General features: G+C 41.0%; 1 protein-coding gene across 2 annotated transcripts in view; it reads right to left on the bottom strand.

Annotated features, from left to right (window-relative positions):
* The window catches only part of GALNT9 (polypeptide N-acetylgalactosaminyltransferase 9), a 157,697-nt gene extending 144,338 nt beyond the window's left edge, over positions 1-13,359 (bottom strand). The window contains exon 1 of one of the 2 annotated variants that reach the window (XM_009555710.2): positions 12,840-13,359. In XM_009555710.2, the coding sequence (XP_009554005.2) occupies positions 12,840-13,080 (241 nt within the window). In that variant the 5' untranslated portion in view covers positions 13,081-13,359. The remainder of the gene's footprint in view (positions 1-12,839) is intronic. The other variant, XM_054082748.1, reaches the window with a different exon arrangement.
* Positions 13,360-25,909: the final 12,550 nt, after the last annotated feature.

The raw sequence follows: 25,909 nt of genomic DNA, 5'->3' as shown, positions 1-25,909 counted from the left end.
AACTCCCACCTTTACCAGAATAACCTGTCGTGCACTGTCGGACAACGGGGAACTCCACCTCTCCTTAGGGCTAGGAAGTCCTAAAAAGATTCATGCACGGCCCCTCATTCCAGTTCACTAATCCCATACCTACTTCATCAACTACAAGCAACTTCAATAAGAAGAATTTTGCAAAGTATTTCACTGTTCTCATTCTTCAACAACGTCCACTGTGCGTCCAAGACAGCAGTATTTGTGCTCCAGCTTCCTGTCAGTATGATTAAAGGCTGTGAGAGATGCCAAAACAAGAAGTCCTGTAACATACGCAAAAATGCCCTCTGCAATCATAGAATCATAGAATCACCAGGTTGGAAGGGACCCACTGGGTTGAGTCCAACCATTCCTGACACTCCCTAAACCATGCCCCTCAGCACCTCGTCCACTCGTCCCTTAAACACCTCCAGGGAAGGTGACTCAACCACCTCCCTGGGCAATGATCAACACCTCCTTTGAGGGCTGCATCACTCAGCCTGCGTCCATTGGCATGCTGGGCTGCATCAACCCAGCTTCAAAGTCAGGCCATGTCTTTGTTCTCTCATTAATATTTCGCCTCCATTTCTGCATAAGTTCTGTTCACTCTTCTCACTGCGCAAGGAAGACTTAAAAATCTCGCTTTGTGAACTATTTAAGATGTGATGGAAAGAGGGAGACAAAAAAATCCAGTTATTAGGGAGATCAGGTTCAGGATGAATCACAGAAGAAATTCTTAATTCCCTGACCTTATCTATGAGGACTCTCTGTAGCCTGGTCGGGCTTTCGAAGGCCTCAAATGGGAACATGGCTGCGCATATGGAAACTATACCAAGCTCACTCTTTCAGAAAACAGAAGGTTTTATATATAACATCTCTGGCTACTAGCATTAGAAAAGCTACTTCCATTACAGAAATAATTTTCTGTTGAATGAAAATATATCAGGCCAGACGGAACTATTTCAGGAGGAAGATCAAGCTGGTACAAGGCTAAAATCAAAGATTATTGGGTTTGTGTATTCAAAGCTTGAGTAGCTGAAAGCAAAGTGTTCGGTGCATATGCTGACATGTTGAGGTCTACACCTAAAGTAGTACCCCAGGAAGGATACATACAGTGAGTTTGCCAGGTACTAAATTAAAGAAAAAAGGGAAATTTCTAATTAGTACCTACTGTTCACAAAGGCTTTCAGCGACAGGACGAGGGGCAATGGCTATAAACTGGAGAGGAGTAGATTTAGACTGGACATAAGGAGGAATTTCATCACTATGAGGGTGGTGAGGCCCTGGCCCAGGTTGCCCAGGCAAGCTGTGGCTGCCCCATCCCTGGAGGTGTTCCAGGCCAGGTTGGATGGGCCTTGGGCAGCCTGAGCCAGTGGGGGGTGTCCCTGCAGGGGATGGGACTGGATGATCCTTAAGGTCCCTTCCAACCCAAACCATTCTATGATTCTATTAAATCTTTTCACTGTGCCCTACAATACTAGCAGTGCATAAACAAACAAGCATTCTTGAAGTGTTAAAGAGCTGCAACCTCAACAAGATGCAAAAGATCCTTAAAAAGTGGGAGAAAAGACTGGTCACCAAGATGAAACACACAAGCAGGCTCCTGTGGAGCATTTAGCTGCCCACATCCCTGCAAAGATTCTGGAAATCAGAAGTCTAAATCCGCAGCCCTGGATTCTAGGCATTCTCCACGTGACACAGAAATTATGTAAGAGAACTATCAAAAGAACGTGGTTTCTAAACCCAAGGTTAACACGGCTAGCACCTAAACCACTCGACCGCCCATTTTTCCAAGCTAAACCCACTCACTGCTGGTGCAACTTGTAAGCATCAACTATTTCAGCAGTTTGGCAGCTTAGTATTAGGTCATTCAGTAATTTCATAGAATCAGAATAGTTTGGGTTGGAAGGGACCTTAAAGAACATCCAGTTCCAACACTTTGTGATGGGCAGGGACACGTCCCACTAGATCAGGCTTGAACATGATCAGCTCATTTACCTCATAATCCACTCCCATCTGTTACATGACACCACCTGCAATCTATCATCAGCTCTTAGGATTAACAGCTCTGTGCAGCAAAATCCAGTTTTCCTATTAGAGGTGTGAACAGTACCTAGTCCTTGCTCAGCACCTCCAGAACAGTGCTTATAACACAAACAACACAGGAATACTTTGATCTCATTGGCTGGCTGGCACCAGCACAATGGGTATCAACATCTTCCATCAGCAGGTGTGTGCTCATCATAATCACCAATGGGATTGCGCTTTGCAGATGGAAAATTGTGCAGCTATCAGCAGCCTCATTTTACACATGGCTGGATGACTAGAAATCTGCCTCACAAGGAATCTATAAAGCAACTGCAAATTTTAATCCTGAGGAAGACTAACCTTTGGGTTATAGAATGCTATTTCAATTGGAGATATTTTTAGTCTTATCACTGCCTTCGGTTCGGTATGCATAGGAAAGAATACCACCAATCTTTTCTACAACACAAGGCTTGCTTGAAAATGAGTTAATATAACAAAAAAACCATTTTTATTTACAAAAGCTTCACATCCTAGAGGCATGAGAGCGGTAGAAAAAATAAATTCAATTTCTAAAAGGGCAGTAAGGCCCTGTTGCCAAATAAAATACAAAACCAGCATAAAGAATCCAAATGAAAAACAACCAATTAACCCTACCACCCCACCAAAAATGCCACAGAAACAAAATGAGAAGCAAACTTCTCCAGTGTTACAGGAGAGGTCTTTCCAGCTGTCACAGTGGATTCATTCCAAGAAAAATGAGCTCCTGTGCAATAAATCTCATTTTGCTTTGGGAATGGTACGGCAGTACCTTGGCTAGGATGCTAACCTGGGCTATGGGAAACAGGAATTGAAGACTGTGTGACCTTGCGCAAGCTCGTTTTTGATGCATTCCAAAGTGCTCTGACACACCAAGGATAACTCCCACGTGCTAGCATCTCGGGTTCAAGCTTAGTGTTTGCAGCAAGGACCAGCTGTCCCTCCAGGCAGAGATCAAACCTTTGGCTGAGGCTTGGGATGGCTCTAGTTAACAGAGGATGAAGGAAAGGAGGGAATCAAAAGTCTCATCCTTGCTTTGAAGTCTGAAAACATTCGCCCACATAAGACTAACCGCTCTAAAGAATGCAGCGGTGGTCTTGCTCTTCACCTAAAGGAAAGCGAAAGTGATACAGTTCTCCTTTTGTTTCTTCAAATAACATTAGTGGTCAAAGTATTCAGGTAGGACACAGATAACCCATACATATTTGACTGTGTATGCAAGCTAAAAGTTTTAATAATTATTCAATCAAATCTTAGGGAAAGGCCTAGTTTTGGATCCCAGTTAGACTGTGAGTTAGGCACTGATTTGCCCAGTGCTGTCAAACAGAAATAAAAATTACCACAGGCAGAAGCAGGTTCAAAAGTCAAAAGTAAAGAGCTTCTACTATGTACGCACCGGCTGAGGGACAGGGTAACGGTGTCCATGGGAGCACAGTCAGTAGCTGAGAGCTGGGGGCTGTGCCCAGCAGCACACATAACCAACAGGGTATGAGAGGAAGATTCGTTTTTGCTCTGTGGTAGGTAGATAGTACTGTGCAGTGTCGTGGAAACAGATAAATCAATCTCTGAACAAAGTTCGCTTGGATACCAGAAGCAAGACAGCCACAATAAGGCTGGTAATCTGACCTCCTGGTCTGCGTACTTCTTTTTGCAAAATGCAGACTGGAGCCAAACAGCACAAAGACAGAAGCAATCCAGTAGTAGGGGTCAGAAGTAGAAACACAAAGTTGTCCAGATCTATACTAGAAAGAGGAATCACTCTGACTCAAGGAGGAAGGATCCTGTTTCCAAACATACAAAAATAGTACAGGGACACAGTATGAATTCATCCTTTATACTACATATTCATCATCGTAAATAGCAATATATTGTTCATCCTTTGGCAGAAGTACCTTCATTTGGCCAAATTTGCTGCTGGAATTACTATGCTGATAACTACCAGTTACGCTGAAGCTTCTGAATCAATAACATGGATAAATTTAGGCAACTGACTTCAACAAAACTAAGTGCATGGGCGAGCTGAGAATTTGGATATTGATGCAGGTATAAAAACCTATTTGAGCAAGTTGCCCAATCCTACCAGTAACATCTGTCACTGTCCACGCAACGCACTGCTGACAGCAGAACAGGGGTTGGCAGGTTTGCTTAGAAAGCAACGTTGGATTTGTACCTGATTAGATTCCTGGCAAGACACAACTGCTAACTAGATCACAGACTGTTTTTTAACAGGAACAAAAACTAGTAAAACACTGGTAATCCCACAGACACCGGTAATCCCACAGACACCAGCTCTGCGTTTCCTGAGTCCACAAAGTTTCTGATGGAAGACTCCCCTCACAGACATCTCTGCAGAGTCGTACACGGCCCTACGTGAACCTCTGTAGGTAGTACTTGTGCTTCACAGTGTCTAAATATTTAAAGAACTTTACACGAGAGAGAGCCGTCAGGATCCATTTTCTTGCCTGATCAGTTTATCAGATATTACGGACTAGTTGGGAGAACTTTCATGCTGCTTGTATGAAGCGATGATTCAAATGCAACTCTAGCACACCCAGTTCGAGTCATGCCTTATAAATTGTGTGAGACCCTCACACTGGTGAGCACTTATTCTCATGAGTACTCCAGTAAAGACAACTGGATTGCCTGTATAAGTAGCTTTGAAATGCAAGTAAAAGGCAGACAATTGAGTTCCACAGCTGGCTTTTGGCTACTGAGGCTCAGATTTTGTCCCCTTTCTCCTGCCACAGATAATTGCCTGAAGAGGGGAAAGCAGCGGATTCTACAGTCAAGGAATTGTCCTCTTGGAGCAGGCTTCAATAAGAAAGGCCTTTGCATCAGCAGCTTCTTTCCACAGACACATTTGGGCTTTGCAGAAAGGAAGGAGGCATCAGTGATCTGTTGGGGAAGAGCGCGGCTTTTGCTAGTGCTGTACTATTTTACAGTGTCTATTCCGCACAAGGGAGTTGGCATTACAGCAGCCTCTTGCTCTAACATTTTGCCCAAGAGGTTAAGTACGAAGCAAAAGCACTGAAAAACTAGAAGGCCCAACGTGCCCCTTTATATTTTAGGCATATTTCATCCACTCAGTTTGGATTATTTAGATGTGATTTCCAAATGGTGCTGTTAAATAGGTAACCCTCTCCTGTAGTAGTCTGACACCAAATACCTCTGCCTGACAGAAACATTTTTAAGTAGCAGTGTTTCAGAGAAGCTGTTTCAGAAACCTTTTCCTTGGTTTAGTTCTCTTAATGATTGCCCATTCTCCCAGGATGACATGCAAATTACAGCTCAAGTATTAAAAATATAAATCAGACTGGTGGCAGGGCTTCTAGAGAATGGCTCCATAGGAGGTGGCGCAAGGCTTTAAATATTCAGATGTCTATATTCTCACCTTTTCTAAAAATGTTTTGCTCATTTGCTTAGACAACTCTTCAGCCCCTGAGAAAACTAGGCATGCACAATGCTTATGATGACAAAGCAGAATCAATCTCCTCAGCTATGTACTCTGCAGCTGCCCTTGGACTCTCCTCCGAAGCCACTGATCAAGGACATACTTGGAAAAGAAAAATATACATTGGGCCTTTTGCCATTTGTCAGAGATTCCCAGAACCGGCGCTCTTCTCCTGCACTGTTTCATTGAGGATACAAACCAATTCATGGTCCTAGCCTCATCCCAGTCTTGAGGGCAGATCTCTCAGAACAGGTCATCCAAACATTATAAAATAAAGGGAGAGGCAGGTAGCCACACCTACTTCACAAGACAGCTTTTCAAGGCTGGGCAGAATGCACACAGAATGGATTAGCTTCATGGCAAGCAGCAAGAGGGTTGCCTTTATCCTAAGGACACCTTTTTCTTCTTCTCACTACAAAACCAACAAACTTGTCTATAGTCATTGAAGTGAGCCCTCTCAACACACATTCAGAAAGATGACCTAAGAAACAAACAATCAAACATATGCAATTATTGAGAAATGAAATGGCCTAAGAAATGCAGTAAGAGGGGTGGAAAACTGGTATGAGAGGTCCTTTGGATGTTCCCCTGGATTTCCCACAGAAAGCGCTGCTGCACTGTCTTTCCATGCACAGCAACGATTCCAATTTAGCTAAACCAGATGGAATATAAAAGCTAGCGTAAAGAACCGAAGAAGCAAAAGCCCACTTACCTCACCATGGGAGGAGAATGTTAATCAGAGGGATGAGAAAGCAGAGCTTGGCTCCAAAATACCACTTCCTGGGACATCTACAGACTTCTATACCCACACAGGGCTCACTCTATTTAAGACCTACAGCAGATTACAGGCGTGTGAACACTTCAGCAAGCCAGCTGGTGAAGCTCAATTAGATGACATTGGCCACAAATGGTAATCCCATCCTCAGCTCTGTTTTAGAGGACCTCTTGTTGATGTAAACAAAGGCCTTTTCCTACTGCTTCAGAGTTGAAAAAAAACAAAGCCAGAGAAGCCATACAGATTATCCATGCTGCACCCTTGTATGCTGCCAGTGCGGATAATGTGGCAATGAAAGAAGACAGAACAGATATTGGAGGTAAGCCAATACTGAAAAGATTAAGCCTGCCGAGATTTGAAGCTATCTTCACCAGGTGAAATTCCATACTCTTCTGTGTACTGGAGAGTCTGCAAATAAGAACTCAAATGCCTAGCAGATTAGACCAAGAAATAAATTACAGAACCAAGATTGCCACCTTCATCCCCAGCAGTACTACCATACATTTAAACTCAAAGTAACCCCAGCTAATGGAGAGGATCTGAGACCAAGCTGCTGTTCTCTGATTACTCCCTTCTGTTCCTTAACTCAACAAAATTTTGGCTCAGGAGATAGTCTTGCTACACATAATTTTTATGCTCTTTTTATGTCCTATAGGACTTGCTGAATAACCAGCAATTGCCAGATGCACTGTACCTTGTCCCCAAGCTGCCTGGAAAACCTGGATATTGAAGAACACTCAAAAGGATAAAAACTATAGGTCAGATAGACAATTTTTTCATCTGTTTGCATCTGTCGCGCTGTCCTTGAAATGGGTTTTGCTGCCACCTATGACGCTTTCAGATATTCACAGGCATTTGAATGGCACCATAACAATGGGCTTTAGGAAAAGCAGACACAACTCATATACAGATTCAATTAGCACTTGGCTGCTTTAGCTCTGTGCTCTCAGGAGAACATGACTTTGGGTCAGTGGGAGGATCTCTATCTGGTTTTCATTCTCAGAAGCTAAAGTTCTCTTATTTCAGAGGACAGTTTTGATCAATAGGACTACAACAAGATTGGAAGCCACTCTGCTGTCATTGGCTTGCTTTCTTCCTGTTGTCCAGAACATTGCAGGCTCTTTTTCTTTCCTTTTTTTTTTTTTCCCTTTTCAGTTTGTTAGTTCAAAATAAGTGATGGAAATGACTACCAAGTGAAACCCTGCAAATAATAATAATAATAATATTAATAATAATAATAATAATGTATGCCAAGTATACTGAGAAAGAGAGACTGAGTGCCCATTAGTAAGGTTACAGAGTGGCATTAATAAAAGGAAGATTTGTTAAACATGACTCATTTCTTTTCCTTCCTTTCATAAATCTTATTATTTCCTTGGAGAACAGCCATGCACTTAGTGGCTGGAACTGCATTCTTAAATGATGCTCCTGGTTTAACTACTACCTGCCTTTACTTAGTTAAAAATTCAAATAAACAAACAAACAAAAAATCTAAACACAAACCCCAGGTTTTCTAATCCTATATACCAGTACGGTGGTTATAGATGTGCAACAACCACACTGCAGCTTTTCCACTAGAAAGATGAAAGACTCATATTTGCTTTTCCAACTCCAGCCACATATACAAATAAACGGAAAGAAACTGAACTGGAATATCTCCTTAAAGGCAACAAAACCAGCATCAGGCAAAGATTTTCTTTTCACCTCTGTAAACATTGCTTTTAATCCTACAGAGTACAAATGATTCAAGTTCTACACAAATAAATGAGTCAATGATAAAATTACCACGATTTTTCTGTCAAAATAAGTGTTCTTCCCAGCTACAAATGCAAAAAGCACAAACATTACACAAAAAAACCAGTTACCAGTATACAAAACACAGAGCACCGAGACTGACTTTAAAATCACTGATGTTCTGCTCGAATGGAAATATATTTTTTGTATTTGCCGATATTTTGAAGAGTTGAATAAAATTTTGCCCATTTTACAAGAGATTTACCCTCTTTTTTCTCCTGCCATACCTATAGACTTTTCTTCCTGATATGCCTAAAGAGAATAATACTATTTCAAATATAATGTTATATTCTCATAAGTGTTATCCAAATATTGAGTTATGATACTGTCTTCTCTTATTTTGAGCAATTAAATCTTGCCCTTCCTGAAGTCACTGATTATGAGTTTCCACAGCTACATAAATCAAGACTAACACAGTTAAAGCCAGTGTGAAGTGGAAATTGGTCTTTTGGAGTTGACCATCACTTCTCAACACTGAAGGTCAGGCCTACAACAGTATTTACTTACCTAAGCTTGAGCGACTGATCCAGAACAATTGAGAATACTTGTTCTATGCTATATGGTAAGAAGATAAACTGCAGCATAACTTAAAAAAATAAATAAAAAGGAGATGTAGTTGGCATTTTTTACATCTGCCTTCACTAGGTCAAATCCTGCATTTCTTAATTCTTCTCCTCAAAATGAGACCACATGGAGACGCCTCTCACCAGCACAAGGAAAACACATGGCTGAGAGAAATCCCCACAAATAAGCTGATACTTTTGGAGATAATTATGTGCTAATTTTGTCAGACATGTGTTAGTGTCAGACCATAACCAAATTAAACAGAAATAATTAGAACATGAGAATCTGGACATGGGTATGAGAAGGCGTGGTTCCATGAATGTAAGGCTGGCAGTCACACTTAATCTTCCTCTATGCACATGTGTCTTTACCTCACCTCTCTGCAAGAGAATTACTCTTCAACTGAAAGTTGCCAGCTCTAAAAGCTTCTTTTTGATAAATCTGATGTGGACATTCACGTGATCCATTTGCAGCCTGTTCCCAACTATTACTTTTTGATATGGAAATTTGGAACCATTTTCAACCGGCCTCAAGCCTACGAAGAATAAACTGTCCTTTTAAAAATACTACCGTTCCTTTTAAGTATGCAGATTGCCAGACTGAATTTTAAATGCAATCATTTTCCTTCCAGTACACTCTAAAAATCAGGAGTCATAGTCTGCATGAATCAGTCCTCTGCACCTAGGACCTGCTATTTCCATCACTTCAAGCCTGTGTGTTGCAATTACATGAATTGTCCACTTTTTCCTCTCAGCCTCCACCATGAAATGCATATGCAATACAAAACCCATTTATCATACTGGAAATTGCTATTGTATTTAATCTCCCCAAAGAGAGCAAAATCAAATTATAATGTGTAAAGAATGATAATCTGTCAAATTCAAGAGAATACTCCAAACTTATCCCACCACGCCTGCAACAGAACAGGTCAAAGAGGTCTAGTGCAGAAGACATGCGTAGGAAGACATGATGCGAGCATACATAATGAGAAGATGAAAACTCTCTTAATCTTTGCAGATTGAATGAAATCTAATTACATGCTGTATTGATTGTTGTGTATTACTGGAAAGAGAGAGTGAAAAGGGAAAATGGCAATTACAGTGAAATTGTAGTCTGACCCTTCAATTACTTTTGGCATGAAAGGTTATGCTCTACTTCGGGCATCAAAAATTCTTTATTCTCTATGGTAAACCATTAGCAACAGACTCAGATGCAAAACCAATTAAGAGAAAAATTCCTTGAATTAAATCTTTTTCATTTTTTTCCACTTTAAAAACAATAGAGACAAAGGAAGAAAATAACAAGGTGTTATCTTTATCCCATTTCATAAATCGCTACTAAGTCTATCTGGTGCTAGATCTGGGTTGACTGAAAATAAACTATAGTCATCAATAGAAATACCACAGTAAAAATGAAAACATAGATTGATGAACTAGATCTAGAATTATTCTGTTTTTCAAAATAAATGTTATACTCAAAGTCAAACATTAAGAGGTAAAATAAAGTTTCACCAAGAAAATTCCACAGATGCCTTTCATTGCTTTTCTTTCCCTTTGTGCAGTGTTCATTTACTTCCACCCAAACCTGCAGCAGTTGAGCATAAAGAAAGCTTTTAGAAATACTATTTTTCCAAGTTGATAGAAAACCAGAGCATGAGCCAACTGAAAACTATTGTTTGGGTGTATGTCTGCACGACTCTGCAGGGAATCATGGCAATTCTCATTCATTCTATTCTAAACATTCTTGTTCTGCCAAAGATAATTGCAAGGACCAGCTTTCTACTGACTTCCATGCTTTCTACTGACATGCACAGTCTCCTGTGTTCTACACACACCTCTATAGGTACCATACGCACAGTTTTTATTCAGACTGAAAAGTCAATGAGTTCTCCAGTGCTCAGTTTTTGGTTGCCTCTTGATAACTTTTTGACATTACTGCTTGCATTTATTTTTCCTTGTGGAAGGTACACTTTAAGATAACATATCTTTGATTGCATGAAAACAAATAAGTGTCACAGAAACAAAATGTATCTCTCCCTATAAAAGTGACTTTGACCCACCTCCTTAAAAATTAACATCCCTCTAACACAGTAGAGCACTGTCTCTCACAGGCTCCCTTGAATCTCAATGCTGTTAGACCAGCATTATGCCCATTAACAGCATGAATAATGAGTCATATTAAAACCAGAATATCAGTGAGCTAATCCCATAGATGCTTGATCCTGATTTCACTTACAGTGATGCAATTCTGATGATTTCAGTGAAGCACCTCCTATTTTTCTAGGAATTTTGGTTTTGTTGCCATAGGATACAAACAAAAAAAAAAGTGACAAAGTATCTTTTCACAATGACAATTAAGTAATTAATCTGTGTTAAGGTTCCACTGTGTAATAAAAAACCCAACTGCGTCAGAAAGAAACTTAAGGGAAATTAATAGGGGATTTGAATAGTTCAGCTTGAAAAACTTTCTGTACTTTCCTGTGCAAGAACTTTCAAGAAGAAACAGCCTACGGTGTTTATCGGGACCCGAAGAAGCAACGTAACATTCAAATTCAAGTAATTTCACTGTGAATTTCAATATCCAACAAACCAAATTAAAGCAGAACAATCCCCCTCCCCCACCCCTGACAGATGTATACTTTACAGAAAACTTCCCATTTGCTGTGAAGCCACAGTCGTTATGTGCAGTGGTGGCTGCCCAGTGCATTAAAGGACTCCTGCTGATTCTCCAGGGGTTGCTACGTTCAGATGAACTCAGAACAGGTAAAATCCTATACAAAATCTCATGTATAAACAACACCAAGAACAAATCAATTTGAGTCAAAAAACCTATTCAGTTGAGCTATGATGGATATAGCCTACGGACTAATCTACTTTAGCTTGGGAACTCCGTGGCTTTGTCAGATCTGGGAGACGGATATCCCCCTGAAACACTACATTCTTCAAAACTGCTCCAAAATATGGTCAAGGCACACAGCTCTTGATTGACACTTTCCCTCTAATTCATCAGTGTGTGCTTTTGTGACTAACACCCACGCTCCACATTTCCCTTCTCTCTTCCCTGTTTATAATAACGAGTGCATAAGGGGATGCCTGTCCTACAATGCTTGCTGGCACAGGCTGCTTACTACCATAACATACTCAGATTTATACAGTCATTCAGAAAGCAGTAATTGGAAATATACTTTATCCTAACCCCCCTATTTGTCCGCATTTTAAGATGATGATATCCTTTGTTAAATCAATGTTATGAGTCAGATTTTTCATTAGAAGCCCAGAAGCACATTTGGTATACTTAAACATGTTTATGCTGGAAGTTTTATTTGGTCCCAGGTGCTAAATGTTACATTTATATTATCATCTCATGTAGAAGTTCACTCCTTCAGCCTCTCCTTATCCAGAGCACTAATGTATTTAATTACATACTTATTTCTCTGACATTCCATCCTTAGAATTTTACACATCTATGCAAATACAAATGCACTTGTTTTGAAGAATTAGTTTCTATATGAAATGTTAGTAGTCCTGTAACAACTTTTATGTCTTAGTCTGTTCTAACTACCGTTGAAGGGTTCCTTGTTTACCTACCAAGATTTTTCAAGGCTGGTGAAATATAACAGAACATCATAAAAAGCAGTGGTGGATGCTTCCCCTCCTCACCAAAGATAACATCAACCTTAAATGGCAAAGGCATTAAGGAAAAATACAGGTGCTATGTTAAAACAGACCTTTAAAAGTACACAGTGTAAGAACTCGGCAGAATGTTTTTAAACTAGTTCTGAGACCAAGCGTACGACTTCCAGTTATAACCTAACAGTGGATTTGCTGTACGAACACCTAGCCGTGCAGAGCAAAGACAGCCAGGCAAAATGCAAAACCCTGTACAGTTCGTAAGGACTCCCACCAATCCTTAAACCCAGGAACTCTGCAGCCACCTTAACTTTGTATCTATTAAGGAAGTCCTGACTTTGGACCGAGAGTCCGGGGTGGGGGCTCAACAAACCCCTCCATCAAGACCCTGCAGCCACCTCTTTCCCTTTGCTTTCGGCAGGGTGGAGTCGGTGCCCTGGCTTTCCTCCCCACCAGGCTGGCGGTTCGGGTTCTCTCCCCCAACCCGCAGCACCTTCCCAGAACACAGGGCAGAGGGGACCGGTGCTGCGTACCCTCCCAGCCCTCTCCGTACCATTTAGCTGGTTGTAGACCACTTCCTCCAGGTGGTCCAGGCGCTGCAGGATGGACTCCCTGTCTCCCAGGCTGCCCACCTTGGCGCCGCGGCTCCTGGCCCGGCGTTCCGCGCTCCGGACGATCTGCACCAGCTCTTGGGAGCGGTCCTGGATCCTGCAGTAGACGGAGAAGAGGATGATACCCACGAAGACCAAGATGTTGACCGTCAACAAAGTTTTGATCTTCCGTGCCACCGCCATGGGAGCCGCGGGCGCGGAGGCGGGGGGCGCATCCAGGCGCGGCGGCCCCCGGCTGCGGGGCGCGGAGCGGAGCTGTCCTTCAGCACCACGGCTCCGCTCCCCCCTCCGGCGGCCGGGCGCGGAGCTGTCCTTCAGCACCACGGCCCCGCTCCCCGCCCCGGCGGCGCGCTGGGCGGCACGGAGCGGGGCGCGGAGCCGAGCGGCCGCTGCCCGCCGAACCGCCGCCGCCTCTTCCTCCGGCTCCCGCTCGCCCGCCCTCGCTCTCCGCCGCCCCAAACGCAGAGCGCCGGTGCGGAGTGACGTGCTCCGGGGGATCTCATCTACATGCACACGGTGGAGCCGCCGTGCCGCCACGCCTCGCCCGCGGCTCCCCGCCCCGCCCCGGGGAACGAGGCACGGGAGTCGCACGCTTCTCTCCCACTGGGAAACACGGGGGGGCATTTTTCCTTCCCTTATCCTGCGCGAGCGTCACTATTCCTAAGAACAGACGGGATGAAATTTGTCCCAGTCTGTGGGTGCGGCAGCCGGAGGTGAGATGATGCCCCACCCGCCTCGCCGCTGGAAATGAGGTGAAAGAAGTTCGCTTGCTCCTGGCGAGAGGGAGAGCTGGTAACGCACTCCCCTCCGTAGGTTCTCCAGCAGCCAAAGTACAACACTGGCTAGCGATCCTACCTGGAAGTGACATGGCTGGGACCACATCCACGTGCAAGAGAGACTCTCTCCAAGTGCACACAGGTGGAGAAAAGCAGCCCAAGCTCTTACCCTCACACACACATCCAGTGACTGCTGAAGAATTACCAGGTTCTCTAAGCTTTATACCTGTGGACATTAGATCCCTTTCAGTGAGTAGCTTCTTGCATGGTCACAGTGGTCCTCCTCTATACACCATCTCACTTAGAGGGTTGCATTGCATAATACAATCCTGTCTGCGAGATTTTTTTTTTTTCATCCTTCCCTCTTGATTTCAGGAGCTCCTAAGTTCAAAATCCAGCTAAAGTTAAAACTTCCCTGAATTTACTCTAGTTTGGCAAGGCATGCTCAGGGTTTCCTGATGTATAAACTCTCCACTGCTCTCCTACTTCTGACCCTCCTGTTGTTCACCCGCATGGCCCTTCACGGTGTTGTTTGTTGGAGAAGATATGTTTCTGTCTTAGATTAATTCTCCCCTTGTCTTGTGGGGACTTCCAATGAAACCTGTGTCAGAGGGATCAGCAGCACAGAACAAACCTATACTGGAGTTTCACCATAATCTAATGTTATCCCTGGCAGAAGATGCCACAGGTTTCTGCAAGGTCACCTCTTGCAAACAGGTATGTCTCTATAAAAATAGGTATGGCATTTGGTTACTTCTGACAGTGCTGTATTCTTAAACACAATATCTAAAGGCAGGTTCAGATGTTCTTTCACTGAAGCAGTGGTAAAACTCTCAGTCAGCTCAACAGAAGCAGCTCACAGCCTGCACTTTTCCAGCATTTCGATTATTTTAGTAGTAGTCTTATTGCAGGTCTGTCATAGCATTGTACTTGCCTAGAAAATACCAATCTGGTTTAAGAAAATATATTGAACTAATGATTAAGTGCAGCTTATTAGATATCTCCACAGCATTTAATATATTATAGCAACACCTGCTGGTCTTGATATGGTTAAGAATCTGTTAGATCACTATTTCCATTATAAACTCCCAGTTCACAAGCTGTCCACAAGAATTCAGTCTGGGTTCTGATACAGGAGTGCACAGTTTGTCCCAAGAGTTGTAAAACACCTTTGAGAGGTTTCCCAGATTCTGATAGGTTTGGGTTGGGTTTTTTGGTCTTTTTTCACATCATTGCAGTTTTAACTGGACTTTTTCCGAGACACGATTTCATCCATGATTGACTTCAGTCAAGCAGTTGTTTCCTTTTGCTAAGTAAACATTCTTAAATGGTCAGTTTAAAATGGAAGAACATGAGAATATGTTTATATGGCTGAAACCTTACCTAACACCATTCAAGCAAAAGTGATAGCTCTTATAGGTCACCATTCAGAGAGCTCAAAGCAACTTATAACTAAGTATAGTATTAGATCTGATTGAAGGATGATAGTACTGTTTTTAGAAAAAAATCAAGGATATAAAATGTATTTTCTTTTGTCACTGAAACAAAACCAAAAAGCTTCGACATAGTTTCATACAAACAACATTGAGCCAAAGTCATTGTTTCCTGTTCCCAGAGGGTCAGGTTTAAGTCTTTCTTCCCTCAGTAAGGCTTGTATTGCCAAAAGAAAACTAGATCAAAATCAATATATGCAACATCTGCGTTTTGGTTAAAATGCTTTTGTTGAAACCTTACCAGTCAGCTCGGATTGCTGACTGATCGTACAATGGGGAACCTGGGGAGGCATTGGTAACTTGTTTTAAATCAATGGACCAAGTCACAGGATCCCATTCCCAATCACAAATCCAGTTTCTCTCTCTCTCTCTTGTACCATTACCCTCTCTCATTATTACTCTCTCTCATTGATTTTTACTCCTATTCATCTCCATAGAGCTCATGTTTTTACTCATATCATTTAAGATGGATTAGGAAGGTACTAGAAAGAAACACCAAGATGCTGTATGCTCAAATGAAAGTCTATATTCTTCACATCACTCTGTTGTCACTGTGCTTAGCCACAATATGCACCTGGATGAAGGACAGATGGCTGAAGATGAAGATGATGTTAAGTAGTCAGAGGTAAAGACTCTGAAAAATCAGTCAGCACTCTAAAATAGCCATCTGTCAGAGCTGTCTTCCCCAATACAGTAAAGATGGTTTATTGTCTTGGGGCTCTTCTGGGCTGCTACTGGACTGTCAAATAGCTAAGGCTGCAATGATAATAATAGCATCACAAACCAAACCTTGCTATTGTCTATGGCTCTCCTTGAAACTGTGCCTGGTCTTGCACGTTATCTTTGCTCCTGTCGACTCTTGGCTACTGCAGAACACTCCATGTTGATATAGAAGAAAACTTCAGCTTCTTCCGCATTTACAATCCTGTTCTACTTAGCTATTGAGGTCAGAGACAGTGAATTTCATTTCAAAGAAGACTTAACTAAAAGATTTTGAAAAGAACATTTAGTGAAGCATCAGTCTCACAGCCATTCTCTGCAGAGCTCATCGTGCAAGTAGTCAAGACAACAGACTCCAAGTCAATGTGACCCCAGTTCATTTCAGACTACTAACCTCAACCAATACAGAGGAATCAGATATATATTTATTTTTTTTACCAGCTAGTGAAAACTGTAGATTGTGCAACAACTGAATATGACCAAGATACCCATCATCACCTGGACATTTCCCAAGCCAGAGTTTTCCCCAAAAGTGGTCAGAAAAGGTTATTAAAAATGACCATATCAGACCTATGAAGTACCATTTTTATAGCAGGATCATTGGAATCGCCATACCTTTTGTGGTATAGTCCAGCTACAGTGGTCACGTAATCAGATAATCAATATGAGTTTCACTTTTTTAAAAGATGTTTTCTGTTGAATTTCCCTAAAAGGAGGTGAAGGAGTTGACTTGCTGATGAAACAAAATAAGTAAAAAGATGAGAAGAGGAGACAGTGATTGAAAAGTTGCTTGAAAGTTTTTTTTCATTTTTAAAAGCCTAGGTTCAAAAAAAAAAGAATTCAAGTTAATACCCATAAAATCATTCCCAAACACTTTTCCAAAAGGACATAGGATTGATTTACCCTGTCTAAAGACACGTACTTTTCTGATCATTCCACTGCATGATATGAGACATTTACAAGAATGAATAATGTGTTGAAGGGAAGACTTTGATGTTTAACGTATTTGAACACTAGCTTTAAAAAAAAAAAAAAAAAAAAAAAGGAGGGGGGCAAAATATTATACCAGTGAAGATCTGCAATTGTAGATTCCAGCTGTGGTTATTCATGCATACTAATATCACCTGTCATTTTCCTAATGAAATCCCAGTTACTTTTAGTAGCCCATCAGCTAGAGTTTTAGCATAGCCTACTATTTTTTGACTTTAACTAGTGCTCATTTAGAAGAAAACAGCAACAAAACCAGACAACAAAGTTTAAGATCTGTTAAATTACCCAGATATACAGAACTGAGGCCCTCATCCTGTTGCAAAGAGGTATTGCAGTCCACCAAATAATCTTGCAATCTAGTATTTGTGCAGCCCTCTTCTTATTATCGTTTCAACAGACTATAAGAAGAGATTTGAACAAATGTGATATTTGCATGAAGTTGCACAAAGTGGTTTTTTTTTTGAAAAAGTAGGTAGCAAGTTAGGAGAGAAATAAATAACAAAGCCTCAGCTGTCTCATACTTGAGATGTTTCCAACCAGTCTCTTATCTTTTCTGCTGCAGCTTCAGAAAAGATGGCAAGCTGGTATTATAGTGGCATGAGAAGGCCAATAGCCAAATAATTCCTCTTGCAGCGAGACACTGCCAGGTCCCTAAGGCTTCAAACTGCCACTCTGCTCATGCTGATGCAGAGGCTTTGGAGCATGTTCACTGTTGACCAAATGCCTGCTACAGCTGGTATAGAAGCAATGTAGCTAGATAGGGCAGAGAGAGGAATCCCCAACCTGGTATCCATCTCACTGCATTAAAAAGGCTGGAAGCCCAAAAGCCACGAGGGATTTCCATGCAGTGATTATATGCTGTGAACATTTAGTGCTGGTTCAGAAAGTAAAGGTGTGTGATGACTGGATAGCCCTGAATATAATCAATGTCTACTTTACTTAGAGCAGAATGACAACCCGGCATGCTGTGCTGTGGTTTCAGACAAGATGAATGTGTTTACTTTAGTAAGATGATCTTTCTGCTATACCTATCACAAACTCGGTGCCATCAATGCTCATTAGTGGGGTCACAGTTACAGCCTGCGAAGACTCTCGTTCATAACCAGCAGACCTACTCAAAGCAGCAGGCACAACACAAGGGTTAAGTACATAGGTTAACCTATAAGTGCTGAATTTTAACACCATCTTGAGGATGGTTCTAAATCAAATGAGGTACCTTAAAATCTGAACACATACTTCAGAAGCTATATGGAGATACACACCCTTTTAATTTTGGCTGGATCAGTCACTTATTAAAGTTACAAAGAATTTTTCTAAATGGAATTTGGGGGACTCTTCCTTCTAACACTGCAGCAATTCACATTCAAACATGGGACAGTTCTTCTAATGTACACACCGCACTGTGTTCTAGCACCTGTTGCTGCAACACAACGATGCACTGCCTATAAATTCCTCATATTGTATTAAAACTACAGGTTGACTCCACAGAGAGGATTTATAATACCCAGCACAATTGTAGGCAGATCCACTGCTTTAATGCTTGTGATATTGTGCTGGTGACCACACTGTAGAAAACAGCACACAGATAAAACCCAACAATTATCCAAACACGCATTAAAAAAACCCAATAAACCTGTCATTGTAAAACTGGAATATAAATAACTGCCAAGTCTAAAATATTCAACCCACATGCTTATATTTTACAAAGCTGTAATTTATAAACATTACGGCTCTCACCCACTTTAATAAGAATGAGTTGATCTCCCATCTTTTTAAAATCCAACTGCATAGTCCTCTATCCATTTTCTGTTATTATCTCCTACTGTAATTTCAGAATAGGTGCTTGTTTGCTAAGAGAGGATTATCCCTGTTCGCTGTGATCAAAGACTATTTGCATGGTCTTAGATTTACTCCACACAACAGAAAGCAATACTTGACCTTGTCTCTCAGAAATGTCAGAGAGGCTCAATCCACCTGTGCCTCAAAAAGGGAAGGTGGTTAGAACCTGCTTGACAGCTCCTGCACCAGGATCCTAGGCTGCCAACTGATGCTTTTTGATAAAATAAGAGGTACTGTGATAAGACAGAGAGAGACTCACACACTAGACATAAATCTATGGAGTTTTCAAGGACAGCTTGTATGTTTATAAGAGTTCTAGTAAAGAAAATAAGCGTTCAACAGATATATAAATGTAGTTTAATATTTAGCTATTACAGATACAGAATGTACCTCGTTATACTCCTTAAAATCCATCTCTACTTGTTCCTTTTGCATACTTTTTGCATGCTGAGGCTTCTGGTTTCTACGCTGTCTAATATCGTCTTCTGTCTTATGGCATTGTGTACAGCCTGAAACTGCTTTTTGATAGTACTGTTTTTAAAAAATTCTCCATGGACGCTGTTCCTAATCCCTGGAACAAATTGGTCTTTGGCTCTATCTGTCAGCTGACATCCAGGGATGATGACCTTTAAGTTCCTCCTTGGAACCCATTTGTCTCACTTCCACCTTTAGTCCTAAACAGTCAAACTTATGGTAATAGAAGTCAGTCAGCTCTTACATCAGTATTTACTCAAATATTATCAGAAAATACTGTCCAGGTCAAGTTTTATATCAAGGCACATATTTAAGATAGCTGTGCTTTTAGGTAGAAGTCTGTTTACTGAAAGGACTGGCAAAAAGACGTGATTTTTCTGAGATAGATGTTGAACTTAACAGTTCTCAGCTTGCACTAAAATTGCCAGGAGACCCAAAGAGAGGAGCAAATACAGCTGGAAGGATGTCGGTCCCTCTCCAACCCACCTGAAAGCCTATGAAAAAGTTGAACATTATAACTGGCTTAGAATAGTTAAAAATATTGTGGTACTGGAACTGCACTGAATTCAGTAGCTTATATTAACCTTTGGCCATCATCATCACAGTTCCAGCTCTGCCATGAGGCACAGAGGCTTGTGGACTTCTGCAGGTATTTGCCCAGGCTGATTCACTTGTAGAAAAAGAGCCTCATAGAATATTCATTACTTATTTGTCTCAGTCTTGATGCACGTTATTAAGAGATGCATGGCCCTCCAGCAAAATCTTCACAACAAAATTAAGAAACACAGCCAGTCATCATGTCAAAGTCATAAGAGATTAAATATTCTAAGTGCAGCAGCACAGGGGTAAATTAGTATTGTTACCTCCTGACCCTCAGAGCTGCACCCAATGCTGGCTTTAAACAATAAAATTAATGAGATTTTTAGGTTCCATTTCTTTTGAAACAACTACTGGCAGCTTGGGAAAAAAAAACAAAAAAAACCCCTCCCAACAAAACCAACATATTTTGGCAAATAAAGTTGACATTGACATTTTTAGCAAAGAGTAACTCTGTGGTGGTTTATCCCTGGGCAGGTCTGAAGAATCACTGCTGCCTCCAATATATGATGTTTTTCACAGGCACAGTGCATGTGTGAGCAATAAAGAACACTTAGTACTGTTTGTATCTGCCTTTAACAGAGATGTTCAGAATATTTAAATAGAAACCAAACCATTTCTAGCATGAAAGTCTTTAACGCCTTTTTAAAAAATATCATCTTAAAAAGGTAAGATCTAAGCTGATGATGGTGAAATTCCATCCGACTATGCCAGTGAGAAGCCTTGACAGATGGAAGTAGGATGACAAAACCAAACTCCTCTAGTTGAGTTGCGTTCACAAATATTCCCAGTAAAGGACAAAGTCCCATTTAGCAGTTCTGAAGGCTTTTTTTTTAATGCACTTGAAAATGAGACAGTCGTTAGGAAAAGAACACTTAAGTCTATATTGGACTATGCAAATGCCTGTTTCCTGTTCCAGCAAACACAACTTCTCTAGTTTTCAGTTTCTCCATCTGAAAATTTGGGACAGCTTCCCACAAGGGAAGTGGCAGAGTTTACTTTTATTAGACTTCTTCTCAATTGATTTAGAGACCATATGCAGCTTAAAGCAAATACAAGTCCAAAACAAGAAAAATATGGAAAACCAATGGATCTGCTACAATGCACCAAAAGAGCAGCACGGTGAGGGAAGCTGCAGGTAGACAGAAACACATAGGTATGACACACACGTTTATTCATAAACCCTTTAGCTGTAGATGCTGGGAAGACATTCTCTATTATTCATTAATTCTATGGTGAGCAGATAGATTAAGCATTTTTCCCTCTTAATTAATCTTGCTCTGGGCTATGAAATTGAAGAGCTTAATTTATTTATATATTTACTTACTTTGAGGGAAAAGTATTTTTCACCAAAAGCCTCTATGGTGAAACTACAGCTTCGAAGTCTCTGGCCTAACTCACAAGCATCTCACGCTGTATGTGCCTTTAGCCACTACATCACAGTATATAATTGCAGATACTGAACACTTACAGCTTTTGATGCTAAATACAGGGAGATATGTTATGTTAGTGGCTTGATTTTCCCAAGTACAGACATTAATAACAGCCATAAAGGAGAGATCATATTTCAGCTACAGAAAGAAGAAATGAAATGTAAAAGATCACATGCGTCGTTTTCTTTATGCTATTTATTACTATATATTATATCCAACATGTGTCCAATTGTATCAGCTCTCAAAAATTTCCTGACATTACATCCTTTAAAGTCTATTGAGCTGCTTTTGATTTACATAAACCAAAGATCAGCAACAAAGCAGTGAATAGGATACCTAGTGCTGAGCAAAGCTTGTGTTCATGCTGGTTATTCTCCTCCATCCCTCAGGCAAACAGGCCCCTAGGAGGATATGCCCTGACACAGGTTAGCGTGGACCTACATCAGCTGAAAATACGGGGGTTTCAATCGCTCTTTAATAGAGACAATGCTGCATTGAGCAAGCACCACTGCTTGTTAGCATGCTTTGTTCAACACAATTAGTAGGGTATCCTGCCAGAGTAAATACTAGAGGACCACTCAGGTGATAGACTGAGGTTATTCAACGTTTGACGAAAGGTTATGGGAATTCTCTTGAAACAGTAATTGTCTGTCACATGAAATACTGCAACTTCTTCAACACAGGGAAGAGGAAACCATAACATCAATTGGATTAGGGCAAGAGGAAACTAGAGGCATGCAGGTTAATACAGCAGAATCTAATGGACTTACCAATAGAGTCTAGGGTAGACTGGACAAAAAATAAAGAATAAAAGGCAGTTAACAAAAATCTCAAATTCAACTGATGTATCTGTATCTGAAATAACTGAGGCTGGTTTCCTCCTAGGTGTTAAAAATTCTTGCGGTCAGTGTGTGAATAGGGAACTTTTCCAGTATCAAAAATTTGAAAAAAGGATTTGGCATGTGATGCTTTACCATGCAACTCAAGAAAAGACAGAATGGCACAGGAAGAATAATGTATTTCTAGGGGTGAAAACATTCACTACACTATAAAAACAGACGCAGTAGTAATACATCATCTTAAAGATCCAGAGTCCAATACAAACATACAGCCACTGTTACCTGGCTAATTGGAGGTAAGTGAAGTTAATTGCCTGTACAGGCAAATGTTCTGGAGGTATGATTTGAGGAAATAATATTTGGGAAGTCTTCAGAATGGGCATACATTTTGATGCACACGGGTGCACCAGTCAGGTTTGGAACAGAGGGTACAGAAAGGCCTGAAGTAAAAACTTGAAACAATCTGGTAGCAGAGCCAGTAGTAACAGTCACAGAAACAACCTTACCATTGGCTTTAACTGGTCACAGACGCAGCTACTGAATACGGTCAAATTTGTTCTTTTGATGAATCCTTCAGTCTGTTTCTTACAAGCCGCTTTTTCCCTATCACACCTTCCTAAACTTTTTGTTCTCAATGCTTGAATGGAATATTTATTTACCATGGGACCCTGATCTTGACAGGGAGAGTGAGATGTTTTCATTTGACACATAATACATAAACAAGACAAATAATAATGGGCAGGAGCGATAGCAATACTGCATCTTTATAATATCCACTCGACATACAACATAAATGAATATATTGGATCACTCTCAAAATAGCCCAGTCTAAAATTAGATAAGTGAACACTGCCATGCAACACTATCATACTAAAGTAATTGGAAGAGCTGGGTGTAGAGACTAGATTTAGTGCTAAGAACATTCGCTGCCTTCAAAATGTAAGTTCAAGTAAGTGCCACTAATTGTGCATAGTGTTACTGTAAATTCAAACATGAAAACTGAATAATCAGTAATGAGTCTGACTTTTGTCAGGCAAAACCTTCATGTTAAGGAAAATCTGTATCAGAATAAGAGAACATGTGTTCTTTTACACCCTCCTAGCTTTCCAAAGCATACTGCCGGCAACTACAAGGACAGTAGTAAGATAAAAATACCCCAAATTAATCTCAAGTAAAATGCAATTTCTGTGGCATGTACAACAGTTCTAAACCATGTCCTCCGTCACTTTGTACTTCAATTGCGCAATTGTCTGAACTTGCAGCATAGATGACAACCAGAAAAAAAATATTGTTCTTTAAATGTAGCTGACGAGCACCTGAGCAAAGTGTGGCCACACGAGGGTTTCCTGGGCTAAGGTGAGTAACTGAACCATGGTCTTCCAGGGATTATGGCAGAACAAAACCGCTTAACTTGGAACAGTATCAGACTCACATTCCTCTGGACACAACTAGACTGTCGCGTAATGAGCTGTCAATACAGGAACGCCTGGTCTCCCGGCTAACAGAGTAAGCAACATCCAGGGCTGTATACACAGCCTCTGGCTGTTGAAGATGAAAGTCAGGTTCTACACATGTGAGCCACAATACTTTCACCTATTCGTAAGCTTCGCAAAGACAGGCATACACAGTAGATTAAAAAAAAACACTGGGTGACATTTGAATTGTGCCATTGTGGACTTACTGCAAAGCCTCAGAAACAAGATTTGGGGTGGGGTGTTTTTTTTCTTAATAATTTCCTTTGGTTTTTTTTACACAAGAAAACATCTTGTTTACCCTCTTATCACAGAGCATTTGTTTGAGATAGGTTGTCTTGGTTGAGTCCAACTTTCACATAATAAAAAAGAAGCAAACCCTAAAAAGCCTACAAAAAGCTTTAGCTACAACTATAAATCCTTCATGTTTTGTAAATTCTGGAACATCACCTTGAAGACAGAAGAAAAGACAGATAATGCGATTATGGCATCTGCTGCTACCAGTGTATTCCAGCCCACCAGAGAACTGGGCACCAGCAAAACAATGCCTGGGGCACAGTGCAATATCAGCATTAAATCCCAGACTGTAAACTAGCAATAATATCAAATAACACCAAAAGGCAGGGCTGCATCTTGGGAAATCTCCTTACCAAAGAAAGCATTAAAGTCCCATAGCTGTAAGATAACAAAACCTTAAGAACTTGCAGCAAGTTACAATTGGCAAGAGTAACCCTTTTATCCACTTTTTGTCCTCTGAAATCTCTCTCTTAAAGTTGTGGTACACGGTGGCAAATCTTATACTGTCTTTAAACAGCAAGAGAAGTAGCTGAATGCCTTTCTAGCCACTCCTCTGTGTCACAGTAAATCCTACAATAGATAATTCAGCTTTATACAAATTCTTAGCCTAACAGGAATTTGGGGATTTTGAGGTGCACAGAAGACAAAGGAAAAAAAGAAGAAGAAGAAGGAAGACAAGACCCTTTTTTTTTAAGGAATGAAAATCTATACCTGATAGCCAACAAGACACTAAACAGTGCCATGATGACAGTGCCATGATGGACAGAACCTGGTATGTTAGAGGAAAATTGTGTATTCTTCTGGGAATATATTGTCACAAGCCAGCTGCTTATACTGGATTAGAAAAGGGAATTAGAAAATACACAACCCAATTAAAAAGTAATGTTTTGTTTGTTTCTTGCAGTTCCTTTGCTCTTTCTTACTAATTTCTTCTCTTTTTCCTATTTACTTAATATAATATTAATATTGATATTCGCAAATAAATCCCAAGATTCATGTCTTTTTAAAATGCCTTCAGCATTTGTTTTCACACCATGGCCTGATCCTACAGCTGTAAATGGAACTACGCCAGTTTCCATCAGCTCAGAATACAGCCCCAAGCATTTCTTTGCTGACTTCAGTGGAAGAAAAACAGTCTCTAAACACAGTAAATTTTTCATATCATCATACCAAAACAAAAGAGTGCTCAACCTTTCAAGCAAAGACATTCAAACAAATATATAACATTTTCACATAGATTTCTAGAAAAGTTAAAAGAACAATTATACTGAAGGCAAGACAGGATAGGATTTTTTTCTCTTGCTCTGTGTTCCTCTGAAATGGAATTGTCAAATAACAGAAATACCAGTATGTTAACTCTGTTACCATCTAGAATAGTCCATTAAAACAACAAAGAGAGAAACAGGTGATATTTTAAAGCAGGAATGAAATTCCAGAAAACGAACTGTAGAACTGTCTGTAAAAACCTACACAGACTTTTAAAAAAATACCCATCTCAGATTTGCCAGATTTCATAGAATCATAGAATCATAAAATAGTTTGGGTTGGAAGAGACCTTAAAGATCATTCAGTTCCACCCCCTGCCATGGGCAGGGACACCTCCCACTGGCTCAGGCTGCCCAAGGCCCATCCAACCTGGCCTGGAACCCCTCCAGGGATGGGGCAGCCACAGCTTCCCTGGGCAACCTGGGCCAGGGCCTCACCACTCTCATGGGGAAGAAATTCTGCCTTAGGTCCAGTCTAAATCTTCCCCTCTCCAGTTTATACACATTGCCCCTCATCCTGTCACTACAAACCTTTGTGAACAGCCCCTCCAACTTTCTTGTAGCCCCTTCAGGTACTGGAAGGTCACTATAGGTTCTCCTGGGAGCCTTCTCTTCTCCAGGCTGAACTCCAACTTTCTCAGCCTGTCCTCGTATGGAAGGTTCTCCAGCCCTCTTATCTTTGTAGCCTCCTCTGGACTGGTTTCAACAGTTCCATATCCTTCTTATGTTGAGGATTCCAGAACTGGACACAGTATTCCAGATGAGGTCTCACAAGAGAAGGCAAATTCCCATTGTCCATCAAATTGAAAAAAACAGA

Source organism: Cuculus canorus, chromosome 17 (assembly GCF_017976375.1).
Source record: "Cuculus canorus isolate bCucCan1 chromosome 17, bCucCan1.pri, whole genome shotgun sequence".
Lineage (NCBI taxonomy): Eukaryota > Metazoa > Chordata > Aves > Cuculiformes > Cuculidae > Cuculus > Cuculus canorus.
Note: the sequence above shows the minus strand (reverse complement) of the source record. Positions and strands in the feature narration are given on the sequence as shown.